The 18662-nt window shown below is 41.3% G+C and overlaps 1 protein-coding gene across 2 annotated transcripts in view; it reads right to left on the reverse strand.

Annotated features, from left to right (window-relative positions):
* Positions 1-18662, reverse strand: part of LOC138452812 (paired box protein Pax-6-like) — a 244547-nt gene that overhangs the window by 159968 nt on the left and 65917 nt on the right. For both annotated transcript variants that reach the window (XM_069605155.1, XM_069605153.1), the window contains one exon: positions 10932-11113. In XM_069605155.1, coding sequence (XP_069461256.1) covers positions 10932-11046 — 115 coding nt within the window. In that variant the 5' untranslated portion in view covers positions 11047-11113. The remainder of the gene's footprint in view (positions 1-10931; positions 11114-18662) is intronic.

Consider the following 18662-nt stretch of genomic DNA (forward strand, 5'->3'; position numbering starts at 1 on the left):
ATACACGTACCCTGATGGAATCGCGTGTGGAATTTCCCGCGCACCCCTGAAATACACCTACCCTGATGGAATCGCGTGTGGAACTTCCCGCGCACGCCTGAAATCCACGTACCCGGCCAAATCGCGTGTGAGACTTCCCGTGCACACCGGTATACACGCACACGTATTTTTTGTCTGCGTGTCCGTGTTTGTGGGTACCCCTTTGCACGTCATTTGTCCTGGAGGGCCACAGTATAGGACATTCATCATGGCAGTATATGGGTGCTATTTGTTGGCGCACCTTTTGGCGCACATTTCTTACAGCCGCAGAGACGCTACCGCCTGCTTTCTTGTGGCGGTCGTGTTTGTGCCTGTGCGCTGGTTTGAGCGTGCGCTTTTTTGCCCTATTCTATTCCATGAATACGTGTTGTAGGCGAGCGTGTGGGCGTTCCGCGCACTTGTGCCGTGTACTTCCCCCGTGACGCCCACGTTTTTGCAAGTTGTTCCCCATTCCGAGTGTTACGCCCGTGTTCCGCCTACTTTTGTTGCGTGCGCCGCGCTATGTGCGAATTTCGCTGTGGCCTGTGCGATTTTCGCTGTGACCTGGCGCACGCTGTTAGATGGCCTGTACGCCAACGTGCGTGGCGCACTTTTTATCGCACATCCGCTGGTTTTCTCGCGCACGGACTTCCATGAATCGACGTGCGCTGCTTTTCGTGCGATTTTCGCACTTGCACTGCGATTTTCGCTATTCCACTGCGATTCGCACGTTTTTGCCCACTTGCGCCGCGCTAATTATTCCATGAATCGGCCTGCAAATGTTTAGTAGTTTCAATCATTTCATTACCACATAAGCGACACAATCTCAATGATCTGGCAATTCCTAATTTAGCTCCCAAAACTTCCATCGTATAATTTCTATTAAATTTAAATAATAGATACATTCATACTATCCAAGGATGTGGAAAGGCTTTTTGGTACTTAGGTACTTCTCTCTCTATAGACCAATTTTCGAGAAACAGCCCTCCTGTTGCTAAAGAGGCAACATATATCATATCACGCTCTTTAGCCTGATTGTACATTGCCATTTTAGCAGCCTTTTTACTTGTTCTTGCAACATATTCAACCAGCTTAATTCATTCTCTTTAGCCCATTTCTTATATAGCATGCATAGATGATTAATCGTTAGAAATGTCCTAAAATTCTCAATCTTATTAAACACATACATCAGACATACTATAAATGTATTATTCTCCAAAACACATAACTTCATAAATAACATTGCTGCTTTGTATTCTAAAATGTCACTGGCAAATCTAAAATTACATTCTAATAAAATGAGTTCACACGAAACATTACTTGGCAATCTCAAAAGTTGTCTTAAAATGCTTCCTTCAAACTTATTGAGCTCAGTTTTAAAATGCTTTCCCCACACTTCAGCTCCATACAGAAGACAGGACAGAATTTTAGCTGAATATAGTAAAACAATTGTTTGTATAGAGAATCCACTTTGCTTTCCAATAAATTGAGACAACGCTCCAGCTATTTTTTTACATTTCAGTTTTGTCTCTGACCAATGATGATTCCACAGTAACTTATGATTTATGATAACACCTAGATATTTATAATATTCAACAAGTTCAAGTTGAGTATTATTCACATACCACTTATAGATATTAGAGCAACTTGTTTTACAATTGCCTAGAAATGCCATTACCTTAGTTTTACCAATGTTTATTACTAGGCCATTTTTCTTTAGGTACTCTACCAATGCGTTCAATTTAGTCTGCAGTCCTGCCGGTGTATAGTCTAATAACACAAGATCATCAGCATAACCAAGCCAGCCCAATTGTAATGATGAAATCTTGACATTATCACTTCCTATTTCTTCTATGAACTCTGGAATATCTGCTAGCTAAAGATTAAACAGTGTTGTCGCTAAGGTGCAACCTTTCTTAACACCAGGACATGTGGATATCAGGCCAGATAGTTTACCTTCCCTATCTAATCTAATTCGGACGGTGGTATCAGAATATAATAGCTGAATCATATATAAGAGTCCTTCAGGAATCCCCCATTTTTTTAACTTAAACCACAATTTACCTCTTACAATGGTATCGAATGCTGCACTTAGATCAATAAATAGAGCATATACTGGTAATTTACGAACCATCCACGAATATTCAACTGCGGTTACTAAATTAACAATGTTATGAATAGTGGATGATTTAGCTCTAAATCCAGATTGGTTATATGGTAAAATGTTGTTGTTAATTATCCCTTCATTCAGTTCATTCAGCAACACTCTGACTTCTAGCATGGCTAACATGCAGTAGTTAACAGGCTCTTTCCAATCAACCTTCTTATGGATCGGCAATATAATACTTTCTCGCCAAGACTTAGGTATAATCGCATGTTTTCTGATCCATTGAAACAGTGTAAATAGGGCCTGCGCCCATAACTTTGGTGCCATCCTCAACAGAGTATTACAGGTACCATCTGGGCCTGTTGCTCTAGAGCTCTTAAGCTGTTCTATTAGTTTTATTAAACTATCCACTGTAAATGTACCATTCCAGTTAGCTATAACAATGTTACCTCTCTCCTTATTCTCACTTTCTACTCCAAGAGTATCTCTGACATGCAGCATCCATCTCTCTTCAGGTACACCATTGATGGGTAACAGGCTCTTCTTAGTGCTATTTATAGTTGTCCATATAGGCTTATGATTATTAGTCTTAGCATAGGTAGCAATAGTACACCAAATTTCATTAGCCTTTAACGTTTGATGTTGTCTAAGCCAACATCGATGTTGTTTTTTGGCTGCTTTAATCAGGCAGGTAGCTTCGCTTGGTTGGGAGTTCTTTAGGTCATTGATCTTATGCCTCAGTTGTTGTTTTGCTTTTTGTATTACCCAATCATAGTTCGTAGATTTATTACTAATGAGATTCCATCTTTCGCTCATATTAATTGTCTTTCTTTTCTGATTAGAGACCGCTTTAATATTGGTTACCAGCTGTTCGAATTTGCCAATTATTTCATTAGTGTATTCCTCAGCACATTCGGCCAACTGTTCGTTAAATTTCAGATTCAGCAATCGCATTAGCGTTTTCTAATTTAGTGGGATTCCATACGATCCGATTTGCTGCGTTACAGATCTCTATATTGCCATTTAGTTGCTAACAAGTCTCTTCTTTACTATATTTTATCAGTAAGTAGAGCGGAAGATGGTCACTCTCTTCTCTAATGCCTATTGACATATCTATCACTAATTCATTAGCACATTCATTCACCACTTTATAATCAATTGTGGATGTACTACGACCGCTGACCCGCGTCACACTACGGTTCAAATCTCCACATGTATTACCATTCAACATTTTCAAGTGGTATTTTAGAAATAGGTTAGCCCAAGGTTTACCATGTCTATTTGAAAACGGTGGTCTATCAACGCAGAACTGACTTCAACATTCATTTCATTTTCAGGTATTACTAACTTAGCATTCAGATCGCCTACTAATATACAAGGTATACCTTCTTCTAATTCATTAAGAATTTTAATCACTGTCACAATATTAACTTTGTTAAACACTCCATTGGGGGATTATATATATTCACTAATAATAGCTTTGGTATTACAGGCATATTTGTACTAATCTCTACAGCTAGCACCATTTCGGTGGACCATTAGTATTTTTTCCCAGCCAGGGATGTCTCATAGCTGTAAGTAATCCGCCCTTAGGACGGCCTCTTGGGCCTTTAGTAGCCATGCTTTGTATGGTGCACCACCCATCTATATCGCATGGGTTGTATAACCAGGTTTCTTGCAAGGCTATCAGAATAAGAGCATCAAGGTTCGCTAGTAGCCCATCGACTGCTATATAATGTTGGTTACCTCTTGTATTCCAAGATAGCATTATACCTATCTCGTTAGGGACATTGTTCAAAATGAGATTTAAATGCTATGGGTAACCATTGCCAGTAACCCTTGGTCTCTTCAAGGTCATAGTTGCTTCTACCTGGTTGGACTTGATATCTGTTATCTTGCCAGTTATGGTAGCCTCAGGTTTATCTACTCCAAAGTTAGAGTCTATCTTTTTGTTAGATTCCTGTGTGGATTTAATTATGGTTTTAGCTTCTTGTGTGATGCTATTAGATTTAGGCATAGTCTGGGTCTCATCATTTTTAACTTTTGGCATGTAAGTTTCTTTGCAAGAATATCCAAGTTGTTTAACTAGGTCACTGTGTATCAATATATATTCTAGCGTAACGTTGTCTGTACACCACACATTAGTAATTGCTACATTAGGAGTCAACAGTTGATCTACTATCTTAAAATCTCTAGACGATATCATTCGTAGTGGCACTATATTTAAGCATATTTCAAGTAGGCATCTCCTATTTAATAGTTCAACATTATCTGATTCCACAATCGGTTGAAATTGTAGGGCTCTGACATAGTTAGTAGAGTCTTTTTTTTGCACAGAATAGCTATCGTCTAACAATATCTTTTTTTTCAGCCTGTGCAGACATTATTTTAAGAACTTCCGCATTTTTTCACTTATCTATATTTGGTTTCTTATTATTAAGGTTGGCGGCCTTAGGATCTTCAAATAGTTTTTGCATATCATGTAATATTTCATCTTCTACATCTTTTTGATTTTTTCCTTTCTTTTTTAATAATTTCTTCTTTTTAGACATTGCTAGCCATTCATCTAATATGGGACATCTATTCGCTATTTCACTGCTTTGTTCCACAGGATTTTGTCTAGCGGTCCTTTTTTTGGGCTCTCGTATTAATTTTTTTGATGGTACTTTTCCAGGTAGTCCATGAATTGCCACTATGTGATCTCCTATAAAGTTAGGTTCTTTCGTAAGTGGGGTGGGTCTAGATGGATAAATTGTATTAATTGGTACTGTGGAGAGAGATGGCATAGGTTCATTTACAATATCTCCGTCAGACATTGTTTTAACTATACATCCATTTTTAAGTCTTCTTTCTTTTAAATTACTATACATAGCAGCCTGAGATGTCACTTTCCTTTTAGATGGTTTGGTCTTTATTGTTTTCTTCATTGCATATCCAAAGTGAACCATTTTAGCCATATCAGGAATTGTATAGTCGGCTGTCTGCACATGACTATCGTTCTCTTTTTTAGATGCACTAAAAATATCGTTATTAATTGTAGGTTGACTTGTTAGTATTTCAGCATCTGTATTAACTCTGATATCTCTTAACGTTTATTTTAACTTTGTTAACATTCATATTTAGTAGCATCAAATTTCCATCTAGTTTACGTTCAATGGTATCGCATTTATCTACCAAATTCGTTAATGCTATTTTTAAAGCTTCTAGAATTTCATCAGAGTTTTTAGAGACAAAGCTTAGATTGGACGGGAAAATTGTCACCTTTTCACTCATTTTGGATGTATTTAAGCTTCTATCCATTGTGCTATCCATACATTCATAGTTTGACAGTGATCCATCCGCTTGTGGGATTATTCCAGTAATTGGATCAACCACAGGTCTATTATATAAATTACATTTATCATAATAGAGAGGTTTTTCACATATTGCCAGTGTGGTGCATTCATTTATTTTATCACACACTCCAACATTCAGATCATTCTTTCCATACTTCCTTGAGGCCATTTTTTTTGGTTCTTGTAATATTTCAGTAAACAATTTGGTTCCAATACACAGTAAGCTACTTGCAAATTCATCAATTAATTTGTTCATTGTATTTACCTTGTCTCCGGCACTTAATAGTATAGGGATTGGTGGGTTACTGAGTCTATTTTATTAAAGAAGGAAGTCATTTTAGCCAGCTTATGATCAGGTAATAGCCCTGGTTTAGAAATAATGTCCCGCTTGCATGCTTTGCTTGGTCTACTGCCCGGGTCAAGTTTGGAAGTTTCAACCTTAGTTTGCATAGTATTTTGTAAAATATCAGCAGACCTTAGTTCCATGTTTACTATTGAGCACTTACTTAGTTGACACGGACTTCTCAACTCCAAGTCAGGTCCAAGTCAAGATGTTCATGAATCAGGGGAACTAGGTAGAGAGTTAGCTGCACACTGCACTGCACAAAGCAGCAAACAGCCAACAGCGTACCTCTGTACTTCCGGGTGCGCGCGCGGGTGCGCTGCACACTCGGAATTTCAAGAGGCAGGAGCAAGGGAGGGGCTCTTAGGGCTAGGCCAATCCAGCAGTTCCTGAAAATGAATGAGAGGGGAGGAGGGAATTAGCTCTCACAACATCAGCGTCTCATAGGAGAGGCATAATCACAATATCAGCGTCTCCATTTCAACGTAAGTTTTCAGTTTCTATTACGTGAGTCAGGCAACTTCTGTGTTGCCAACTGGGACGTCCTCCTCACTGCTGCGTTCATTCGTGGAATAAGTGCCTCTGCAAGACACAGTCAGCCGGCTTCTCCGCGTTCGTGTCCACCTCAATTACAGCCAACAGCGGACTTCCGTACTTCCGGGTGCGCGCGGGTGCGCGCACGGGCGCGCTGCGCACTCGGAATTTCAAGAGGCAGGGAGGAAGGAGCAAGGGAGGGGCTCTTAGGGCTAGGCCAATCCAGCAGTTCCTGAAAATGAATGAGAGGGGAGGAGGTAATTAGCTCTCACAACATCAGCGTCTCATAGGAGAGGCATAATCACAATAACAGCGTCTCCATTTCAACGTAAGTTTTCAGTTTCTATTACGTGAGTCAGGCAACTTCCGTGTTGCCAACTGGAACGTCCTCCTCACTGCCGCGTTCGTTCGCGGAATAAGTGCCTCTGCAAGACACAGTCAGCCGGCCTGTTTTAATGGTTGCATTTTGTTTTCATTCTGGATGGATTGATCTCCAGTATGCCCAATTAAATCTGCACCCCCTCATATGCTGGGGCTGCAGAACCAATGTAGGTTGGGAGCCTCCTTTCGTCCATTGAAATGATATCAACCTTGAAAATTGTTCCCTTGAATGTGGATGGACTAAATTCCACCTTGAAGCAAAGAGCTGTCATTACAGACTTATATAATGAGCAGGCAGTATCCCGTTGCTTTAAGAGTCCCATTTATTGCATCCTGATCAGCATAGAATTTGCTGAAAAGTCTACCCATGTTTGTTTATTTATTTATTTATATTGCGCACCAGACGCGAAGGTATCAATGTCATTTCTTTGCCTCGTCAGTGCAAGCCTAACTAGTCTCCAAAGTTTGCTTGCGGAGGCGAACATTCTGCAAGGCACCCATAAGGCTACTTGTAGGCTACATTTTACTATAATCTCTCTGTATGGCCCAAATAACCATCGTAACAAATTCTTTGATGATATACTTCAGTGAATGGGGTTAATTGAAAGGGGTTAAATAATAGTAGAAGAGGGTTTCAATATACATTTAAATGATTCAACTGACATATTCAATGTAAATGCAACCACCCCAATCTCAAAGTCGACAGCTTTGTTAGACATGATTCACGGTGTGAAGTTAATTGATGTCTGGCGACAAATGCAAAACACTGAAAGGGAGTATGAAGTCTGAGGTCATACACATAAGAGTTATTCATGCTTGACTATTTCCTACTTTTCACTCTTTGAGAATATTGAAGAGGAATACAAATAGTTTTAGTAAATTCATGAAAAATAGTTTAGTGACAAAACATTATGTAGATCACAAATAGTATGATCAAGAAGAATAAGAAATTCCAGAAATTCATGAAAAGTACAATAGTGAGAAAACATTATTATTGATCAGAAGTAATAATGATCAAGATGATTACAAACAACCAGTAGTAATTCATATAAAATACCAGTTAGAAAAATATTGATAACAAATAATCAAGTTTAATATGAACGTAGTAATTCCGTGAAAAATACCTCAGTGAGAAGCACTGTGTATTGATCACAAATAATAATGATGTTTAATACAAATAAACAATGGTGCAAAATAAAATATTAGTAATACAAAATAAAATCAACAATATTCATAACTATTAATAAATTATGACAAAGTATAATGGATGAAAAACAAAAAATCAACTTTTTTACGTTAGGCACAAAAAGAACTTGCATACTAATCAGTGTAAAGAATAAAAGGTCACATGCATTTAGAATATAGTTTTCACATTTTTAGAAACTTGCAAAGTTTAAATAATAATTAAATTGTTAATACATTTGTAGAGGAGAAGCTAAGAACCCCCACCTCAACTGTCCCGCCCCTTTTACCTATTTGTTGGAAACCAGAGTATGTTACATACAGAGAACAGTTGAACCAACAAAGAGCAGAATATGGACTTTGTCCAGTACCAGTGAAAGTACCAATACCTAAGAGAATCTGGGAGGCAAGGTACCCATTAACAAAACCATACCTGCATACAAGAAAATATGATAGACATTTCAATAAAATCCCAGAAGAATTAGAGCCAATAAATGGCAAAGAAGAATGGTAACGTCACCAACCATCGGAAGTATACGTCACACAGAGCTGAAATTACGTACATATAAGAGATGCAGAGACCAGAGAATGCAGATATTCTATAAGGCATCAAGAAAGTATCAAGGATAAGTGACATCTTGGGATCAAGGTGAAGAAGCTTATGCCACAGAAGCAGATGATGACATTAAGTAATTTTACACGTGTACAGATGCAAAAGAAACACAAGCAGACAAAGTAATCTTAAGGCTAGCTTATAGTGAATAGATTGTGGCAGGTATACCTATGGACAAGTGAAGGATGGATGTTTCCACTACGCATTATAGCAGCGTTGGACAGTGACAAGAAGGCCTCATTTCTAGTGTGTCGCCGTTAAAAAGCAAATTGAACAGAAGTGAATCTCAGCAGACGAGGCTGGGTGAGCCAAGAAGCCAAGGTCTTATCAAATTGGAGTGAACTGACATTGGATACAAATCGTGTGAAAGAACAAAACTCCTGTTCAGAAGGCATGAACAAAACAAGGAAGACGTCAGAGGTCTATTAATAAATAGTATTAAATGCACCAAAAGGCTCGATTCCATGGTCTCTAGTCACACGGAAGCATGAAGCTGGACTAAGAAGATGGTCACACCTATGCACAAGGGCAGACCGTGCTTTTCACTCCCTAAACATCTCAGAGCTAAGAGCAAACTCAAGGCCGAGCTTCAAAGCCTAATTGACACTAGACCACTGAGGTGATGATGGCTTGATGGATAATGGATTGATATGCTAATTTCGAGGGAAGCATTGGTTAAGGCAAGCTCACCAGCACCTGGATGTCCTGCCTGCCTGCTGCTAGACGTAGGTGGAAAAGTACTGACGGAGGTTAAAGTGCCAACCAATTGTAGAGGACTGAGTATTTAGGGGTCCTATAGATGTGTAAACCAATGGGACGTTGTGTATTTAGTAACATTCATAGTGGTCATTTTTAGATGAGGGCTTAGTTGCCCCACCTGATGTTAAGTAGCCAACTAAATATTCCCACTTTTTTCGACTAGTATGGATCGTATACTTAGATGTTCACTCAGAGCCAATCACCCATATGCATAGGTTTTTGTAGTTTGCCACGTAGGTTCATGCGTAGGTTGTCATTGGTGACGCGTTTTGCTTATAAGAGCTCAGTTTTTACTAAGAATATTTGAGTAAGAGTATCAAGCGAGTTTGTTGATGTTTGTTATGCTCCCTGTTTTAGATAATTGATAATAAAACAGTCTTCCTTTTGCCAACTACCTGAGTCGTTTTGATTATTGATGTATGAATAAAAATCTGCATCCTGATCCATCTCCAGAGTAATTGCTACTCATCAAAGGGGCCGGGCTATCCAGTTCACATTTTTCTTGTGCTTAGTTAAAAAAATGTTTAAGAACTATATTGTTATATGTTTCATTACTGTGCAGCTAATGCTTTTAAAATAATGTTGTACTTTCATTTCAAGTCTCTCAGATCTCCCCAACCTCCCCACATGGAAAACAAAGGAGCCAGCAGCGACGAGCCAGCGCACAGAACAAAGAACATGGACAAGCAAACACAATGGCCTGCAGTTCTAGCAGCTCCAATGTACCCTCCCGCCGCCACTTAGGCTTAGTCTGCCATTGCCACTCTCCATTGGCTCATTCTGTTGTGCTCTACACAGTGCACCCACAAACAAATCATATATTGCAAAGACAAGATGAACTGGCCACCTCCACCCCAACATCCATCTCTCCTGAAAAAGTTGAAAAAATGAGTTCACAGATAATTAACCAATTCGTTCTATTAAATGCAATTAGTAATTACTTGTATTTTAGTATTAAACATTGTGAGGATCACAAAGCAGGTCAACAGATGCATCCAGATTCTTCCACTCCCACACCAGCCAAGAAAACAAAACAGGAAGTGGAAGTGGTATACTGTCTTGCCTGCTTAGTGTCTGCAGTGCATTGTGTGCTCCTCTCTATAATCCTTGTCACCAGGAAGTAATTGCTTTGCAAGAAATAATTTCACCAAATAGTGTTTTGTAGGATTATTTCTCAGCACTCATTTCCTTCTTTTGGTAGGTACTACATTAGCCGAATTTGTTCTTTGGATACAGATGTTTGAGGGGGAAAATAAAGCACCTCCAGAGCACTCTTAGTTGTGCTAATAATCACATATGCATACTTATATTCCCACAAAACTGCTTTGTGGGTATTTAATAGTGACGGCCAAATACGTTGCAACTTGCATTAAGTTTGCAAACCTTTGCAATAAACACTAAGCAGTGTGTGAAGGCAAAATCTTTCAAATGTGCGCACCCCCATTTAAGACCCATTGACCCATGAAAACAAATGAACCGAAATAGGGGTTTAGGGTGCCATCTGTGATGTTCCATGAAAATACTTCAGATTCACAGGGAAGGCACCTGTGAAATTGCAGGTAATGTTGAGTCTAACCAGTGACCTTCTGACACCACTTTGTGAGGGACTCACCATCATCTGATGCCCCAACTCCTCTCCGGCCAACCTCATTGACGTACCTGTATTGCCTTGTGCCGACACTAAGCTGTCCTGGTACCAGCCCTGTCTGCCACCCCAAAGGCCGTTCTGTATGTTCAGCATCTTGACCTCCTGGTAGGTTCCATTAACCCCCATGAGACGGAACCACAGAACTCAAGGTGCACGGGAGTCAGGCTCATCGGGTGTACGAGCAGCTGCAGGTCTGGAAAAGAGGGAACGAGAGAGGCATCAGGCAGGAAGATAGCTGCAGGAAAGTGAGAGAAGATGAGAAATACTTCTTGATATAAGTGTGAATTGACGGAAAGATGGTTGAAACCATGGCTGGGATGGGAAGGATCTCCTCGAAGGAGGTCACAGACACTGCAAGCATATATGGGTGATGGCACGAGATCCGCATCTGGGATGATAACATTTGTGGTTTTACTTTCTATCACAAAGACAACACATCAAGCATGACCCAACTCTGGCACAGAGACATCGGGCAACTACCATAACTGCTCATCCGCCAAAGTGTCCTGGTCATGTCGCCACACACGCCAACACCAATGACGAGCAAAAGGAGCTAAGGAAAAACGGGAGTACCTCGAACGGGTTAGGGTACTTGACATTTGAGCTGAGAGCCAACATAAACCCAAGCCCAAGAGAAATGTAAATGAGGTTTCAGCACTTGATTTTCAATGTCATTCAGAGATGTCATGAGCAGTGTATGGCAGTGGCCAAGTAATGGTTTTATTTTTCAATAGTGTTGGTCGAGCTATTGTTGCTTTAGGAATCATGGGCCTTATTACGAGTTCTGCAGTGGGGTACATTTGTGGTGGTCGTTCTATTACCACCATTCTGTGGCAGTAACAGAATTATTGCCAGTTTTACAGCACAACCAAATTGCAAGTCTGATGCTGAAGTGGAAGATTTACTCCAGCACATTGCTGGAGATAGATCCTCCATTTCTTGGCCAACAATAGGACGATTTATCGCGGGCGGGATTAGTCCCTACTGTAAATCCACCAAACCCCCAATGGGGAATTTGTGGGTTTGGTCGTTTAGCACCAAGTATGACAACTGAAAGTCTCAAAGTCTGAATGTTAGATGTCAGTAGGGGAATTCCTGTAGCAGTAGCTCTGTATTATCTTGACAAACTTCTCACATGTGTATGTTGGAGTCTGTAGAGCTGGATTCCCCACAATACCAAAAATGTGTGACCCTGGGCATATCACCTGCTCTCTCTGTGCCATGATACACTTAAATGTCGAAAGTGGGAGCGCATAAAGTAGTTAGCACCTTACTTAATAGGTGCTACATAAAAGCTAAACAAGCATTGGCAAAGCCAATTGTTTTTTACTTTGGCGTAGGCGTTGGAAAGATTATCTTTGAGGGAATGAAGTGCAGTGAGGGAAAAGGGGAAAGGGGCAGAGAGGAGTTGAGGGAAACAAAAGTACAGAGGAGAGAGTGAAAGAGGGCGGTTGTTTGAGAGAGAAAGAGTTGAGCTTGCATGCAGCGTCTGGATATGTACCGACAGGGATATGGAGTGTGCTGCAGTGCAAAGGATGGAAAACAACTACCACTAAACATTTCTTCATAGCAGGTTTAGAGATGTACAACACCACGTATGTCAGCAACTGGATCCAGTAGAAACATTAGCAAAATAAACAAATGGATTAGCAGTCAGGACACCCGACCTTCAAGTAACATACTCGAGACAGCAAAGGCTGTTTGGGGTGGTGGTGAGCTATGCCAAGTGATACTGTGCCAGCTGGATGTAGCCCATGCCAGTGGAACTTTCAGTTGGCATCTAAGACATGGTTCCTACTGTATCCAAGAGTACCAGAGGTCTCAATACTGAAGTTCACTGCATACAAGCAAATCAACCTAGATCGTTCTTAATAGAAGTGTAGAACATGTACAAGCCTCCATCTGTGTGCAGCTTGATACAGTAGAAACCATTTGGAAACATCAATGTATACCAGGACACCCTGCATTAAGGTGAAAGGATGAGACATCAGAGCTTAATTATAGCAATGGTGAGGTGTATCAGTTGTATTCTACTGGACCCAGCTGCTGATGTGTACTATCTTTGACATTCAGGAAACATATAGAAATGGAGGAAAATAAATAGGCACCCCTTGTATGCAATGTCACAAAGAAATGTTGTGCAATATGTCAAATTCACACTTTATTAGTTTAACACGCAGCACACATATGGCCACAAGACCTCTATCCAAGCTCCTTCAAAATGAGTTTACATTTTACCTACGTGCACTTTGTGAAAATCTTTGCAGTTCTGTTCCCATTTTTAAAAAAATGGTTCATGCTGTTGGTCTTTATGTTGAGTTTTTCTGAATTTGTGTATGAAATACAGCATTGGGATGGGGGGGCTAAAGCAGACACACCATGGTTTGTCATCTCAGTATAAAGTGTTGCATATAGATTTGTAGGGGTGGGGAGATTTCCTTTCCGGCTGAGGGATGGGGCACCAAATATTGTTTCTACCAGGTTGCTGTATGGTCAAAGGCCAGTCCTGGCCTTGACACCAAAAGACACATCAAAGCCAAAGGTCTAACACATGTACAGAGCACAAGTGCCAAGCGGTGGACCACTACTCTCATACGCCACCAAATTGTTGGTTGTGCCCCACGCTGGAGCAGCCGTCCAGGTCGCTTTGCTTTCACCTGCTCCAATAGGTGTGTCCACATCTCAAATGGTGCTTCTTAAACTGGATCATGGCTCACCCCCACCATGCCGGACACAGTACGAAGCAGTCAGGAGGCCTGGCAGGCTGAAGAGCGATGGTTGCCCAGAGCTGTGCTCCCAGAGCTGTGAGGTTAAGATTCATTCTGAAACTTCCAGCTATCACCTCTTTACCTTTGCTTTAGTCACCTGATATGGATGGCTATACCCAGACATGGGTCCCGAGCCTGTTGAGCCTAGAGACACAAGCTACATCTCTCTGATGACCTGCAACAAAGAGGAACGTGTCTGGGGTTGCTTGTGATCTCGTGAAGAAGGGACAAAACAGTTTGGGATGGACTATCCCTTTTGGGGTGGCACCAAGCCTGATTTGCATTTGGTCTTGCCCCTTACTGTAATGGATTGGCAGGCTGAAGAACGATGGTCTGCAGGGATGCCTAGAGCTGTTCCAGAGTTTGAGATTAATTCTAAACTTTCCAGCCATCTCCTCTTTTGCTATGCATTAGTGATGGCAGCACATAATTTCCGGTCTAATTGGTTTGGCCGCTAGTTATAGAAAAACCCTACACCTAGAATAAAGGTTATAAAGAACCATAATTTCACTTAAAACGGGATTACAACACTCCTAGCCTTAGTTTGATTTCACCAACCAATCAATTTGTAACTAATCAATCATTGCCCATTTCAATATGGCCACCAGGGTAGAACAACCGCTTCCTTCTTGGGTGGAGTTTCCTTAGAGAATGATACAAAAGAGAAGAAGGGCAGTATGTGTCTTTCGTCTCAACTCTGCTAACGTCTGTTGGTTAGTCCTTTGCTGGTAACTCATTTAAGTTGCTCTTGCTCCTGTTTTTATATTCTCTTCAGAGGATTCTTCTGCATGGCACCACACTGTTTTCCTCTGGTCCACAAGGTTGGACTTACCTTCCATAACTCCACTTTACCTGCTCTCTGGGCTGGTGAGTTGGTGGAAAGGGAGCCCTTAAGCACCAGACATTGTGAGAGAACGAAGCCACTCTGTCTATCACCCATCTCGGCTTCGGGAGCTAAAATGCAACCGGGAAAAGCCCGCCCTTGACAGACTGAGATTGAGATGCTAGCAAATCAAGGTCTCCCCAAGCAACAATTACAAAGAGTTACAGTAGCAGTGGCTACTGTAAGCGTACAGGTCATAGCCAGAAAGCATGTGAATGGGACCTTATGCCAAGCTCTAGCAGGAGCACATTCTGTGATCCTGGGCCCACCATTAACAGGGTTAGCCTGTGAAAATGTTTTCACAATCCTAGCTGTTAGGAGATTTTGGATGTTAATGCAGTATAATAGGTATTCACGCCACATCATTTTGCCAATCTCAAGCAAAGGGGGGCTTTCTGATTGGTCACTTGACAGGCAATGCCCTAACCTGGGCTACCCAACCGGTAATTGAGGTTAGCCCATTGCTAGATATAAAGTTCAAAAAGGAATTCAAAACCATACGCTCTCACCAAGATATGATGTATTCCGCACAGGAAAAGCCACTGTAGCTACAGCAAAAGTCAATGGATCTTCTTTCCCATGTAACTAAGTTGAATAATCTTGCTAGGGAAGCAGAGTGGCTGGAGTCAACCTACCTCACGCTGTTCAGAAGAGGACTGAGAGAGAGGAAATAAAGGACTAGGTTGCCAGGGTAGGAAGATCTCTTGCAACCTGGGGTGGCCCAGGGTCTACTCACAGAACATGAGCGGTTAAGAAGAAGATGGTTGGGCTTTTGTGTGTACTATGGGGAAAGAGACCACCTACTAAAAAACGGTGCCGTAGACTCTCCACGAACATACATGGGAAATGAGAGAGACCAGCTTTGATAGGGAAGCAAGACCAGGAACAAGACACACATCTTCCCCTAGCAATCCATATCACTTCCCTTTCACTTTCGAATCAATCATTTGAGAAGCTTCAATTACATCTGTATTTTCAAGACCAGGATAATAGAAATGCCAGCCTTTATTGACTAAACCAGGCTACTGTTAATGACAGATATCTAATGCCTCATTTCTGACCATCTTGGAAAGCCTCAGGAGTGCACTAAACCTAACAAAGCTTGACTTGAGAGGTGCTTCCCATTTGCTGAGGATAGCCAAAGGGGATGAAGGAAAGGGCATTTAGTACACAGTTCAGGCACTACGAATACTGCGTAATGCTCTGAGGACTATGTAATTCCCCTGCTGTTTTTCAGCATTTTATGGACAGAATATTCACAGACCTCTTAAACCATTCTGTTATAATCTACCTGGGTGACATACTCTTTTTTGTCCAGATGAAGCGACCCATGTCCAAAATGTGTGTGAGACCTACACCATCTTCGACAACATCATTTACCTTTCATTTCCAATCCATTCAATGAGTAGGGTTTGTTATTACCTAACAACCTCCACAACATATCTGACAAAGCACACACAGCTGTATTAGTACTCCTCAACCTCTCTGCAGCCTTCCAGACCATCAAGCACACCATCATCCTCAACTTCCTAGCCCACATGATGAAACTCTCAGGCACTGCCTTTCACTGCTTTGCCTCCTTCCTCACTGACAGAAAATGTTGTCGCCATCCCCCCATTTTAATCCGACCCCACCACAGTGAAGAACAGGGTCTCACAATGTTTCTCCCTGTCTCCACACCCCTGACCTCTTCAAACTATATGTAGAAACCCTTGGACATATCCTTACCCAATACAATGGCAATTTCCGCCAACACAATGACAACATGTAAATATACTTCCAAATTTCACCCCTTCACAACTGCACACCCTTAAAAGCTGTCTCTCCACCATCACCACCTGGGGGTGCCACCCCCTTCCTCAAATCAACCCTTCCAAAATAGAATACCTCCTCATCTGCCCCTCCCAACCAGGCACAAACCCAACCTCACCCCTTGGATCAAAGAACTCCCCACAGACAACCGTTATGTACCATTCTCCACACCTATCTCCACACCTAACTCCACACCTATCAAATCCCTTAACTTCACCATCAACCCCCACCTTTCCTTCACACACCACACACCTGCTATCACCAACACATGCGCTACTTTGAAAGATAAGACACACCCTTCCCCCGATGACTTCAGCACCACAGTCCAAACACTGGTTCTGTCCAATCTGGACTATGGTAATGTTTTCCTCACTTGACTCCTCAACAGCACCCTGGAATGACTGCAGACATACAAAACGCAGCAGAGAGGCTCCCATTCACCTCCACTGGATCCCCGTACTACAGAACATTGCCTCCAAACGGCTCTGCATTGCATTCAAAGACATCGACCTCAAAACCCTGCTTTATCATCAAGGCAAACTGAAACCCATCACTCACACATACACACCAGACAAGCTAGCCGGAACATTCTACACATTCCACTGTGCAAACCAACATGTACAGAACAACAGGCTTTTACCCAGTGGTACACCCTACCACCCTACCACTTCATATCTGCACTCCACCCTCCATCACGACTTTCCAAAAGGGCCTAAAACATATCTGTTTCCACACAAGTAATCCACCTCCTCCCCTGGTACCACCTGTCTATCATAATCTTCCTATCCTGAGAACATTTTGTAACGTGTGTTCCACCTCTCAAATTTTGAACGTTTGAGCCTTGTGAGGTGCTCTGAGACCCTCTGGATAGAGCCAGCGCTGAAAGAAATTCAAATAAAATAAAATAAGAAGGAATCACTGTGGATAAATGAAAAGTATGGGCAAGACTGGGGAAAAGGCACCACAATGTTCAAATATTTGAGAAATCTGTGTCATAAATATTTAGCATCCTACAGAAAATCAACTAACACTCAGTTGGAAGAAAGACTACGCAAATAATTCCAATGCCTCTGGATCCGCTATAGATACACAGGAACTTTTTTATAAATGAAAAGTAGCAATCCTCCAGGACTGATCAATTCCGAGAAACATCAAAGAGATTCAATGTTTTCTTGGCTTTTCGAACATTTACCACACATTTATTAGAAATTATTCTCCTCTAACCTCTCCCATCACAAACTTCTTAAAAAAAGGAAATTAACACACTTGGTTACAGCTGATGGCCTAACCTTTACCTAAACTTAAACTGGCCTTCATAATAGCCCCAGTGTTTCAACAATCGGACAGACTCCTGTATCTAACTGTGCTAACAGTGCCATCCTTGTACAACAAGAAGATCAAAGAATAAACATCGCATGGCCTTCCTGTCCCATAAATTGTCCAGCAGTGAATTAAATTATTCAGCCCTAGAAGAAGAGCTCCTTGATTGATGATTTGTATTTTGAAGTGTGATTTTTGTAATATTGTATACAATTGCATTGAATGTATTACTGTTTATTATCTGTTCTTGAAAATGTAAATATAAATTTAAAAAAAACAAAAAGAGCTCTTTGCCACCCATGAAGCTTTCCTGGAGTGGCAACATCAACTGCTGGGGTCTAGATTTATGGTAACAGTCCCAAATGATCAGCACACCTATCTGTTCTAACCCATGCCAAATGTAGACACAGTAGACAAGCCTGTTGGGCATATTTCTCAATTAGATTTTTGAATGGCTTTTATACCGGCTCACATTATACCTTCGGGTCAAAAGGGATTGCGGCACCGTAATGCTGGTGGAGACGTGCCTTAGTGCACTGATTTGGGTGCTAGCTGCAGCGTGTGCTCCTGTAAGGTGGTGGCTGTGCCCCTGGCCACAGTAGCATAGCTTAGCCAGAATTTTACAATGGCACATATTTCTTTCTAGCTTCTGCTGTTTCTACTGATCAATGTCCTTGTATCAGTTGATTCAGTTCATTATGACCAAGAGACACTGTAACTATCAAGAATCTGGGTTCTTTCAAGGAAGTGTAGTTGGTCCTAGCTGCTTTCAGACTTTTTGGGCTTCTTTGGCGACCTGTGTTAAAGATGCCAAAAAAAGCAGAAGCCATGCCCATTATTGCACTTTAAACAGGATGACAAGACTCTTAGCCCTAGTTGGATCCGTCTGACCAACCAATCAATATGTAACCAGTTGCCACTTCTAATATGGCCACTATGAGAGTCCGCCTGCAACAATA

Source organism: Ambystoma mexicanum, chromosome 1p (assembly GCF_040938575.1).
Source record: "Ambystoma mexicanum isolate Mex_15411 chromosome 1p, UKY_AmexF1_1, whole genome shotgun sequence".
Classification (NCBI taxonomy): Eukaryota; Metazoa; Chordata; class Amphibia; order Caudata; family Ambystomatidae; genus Ambystoma; species Ambystoma mexicanum.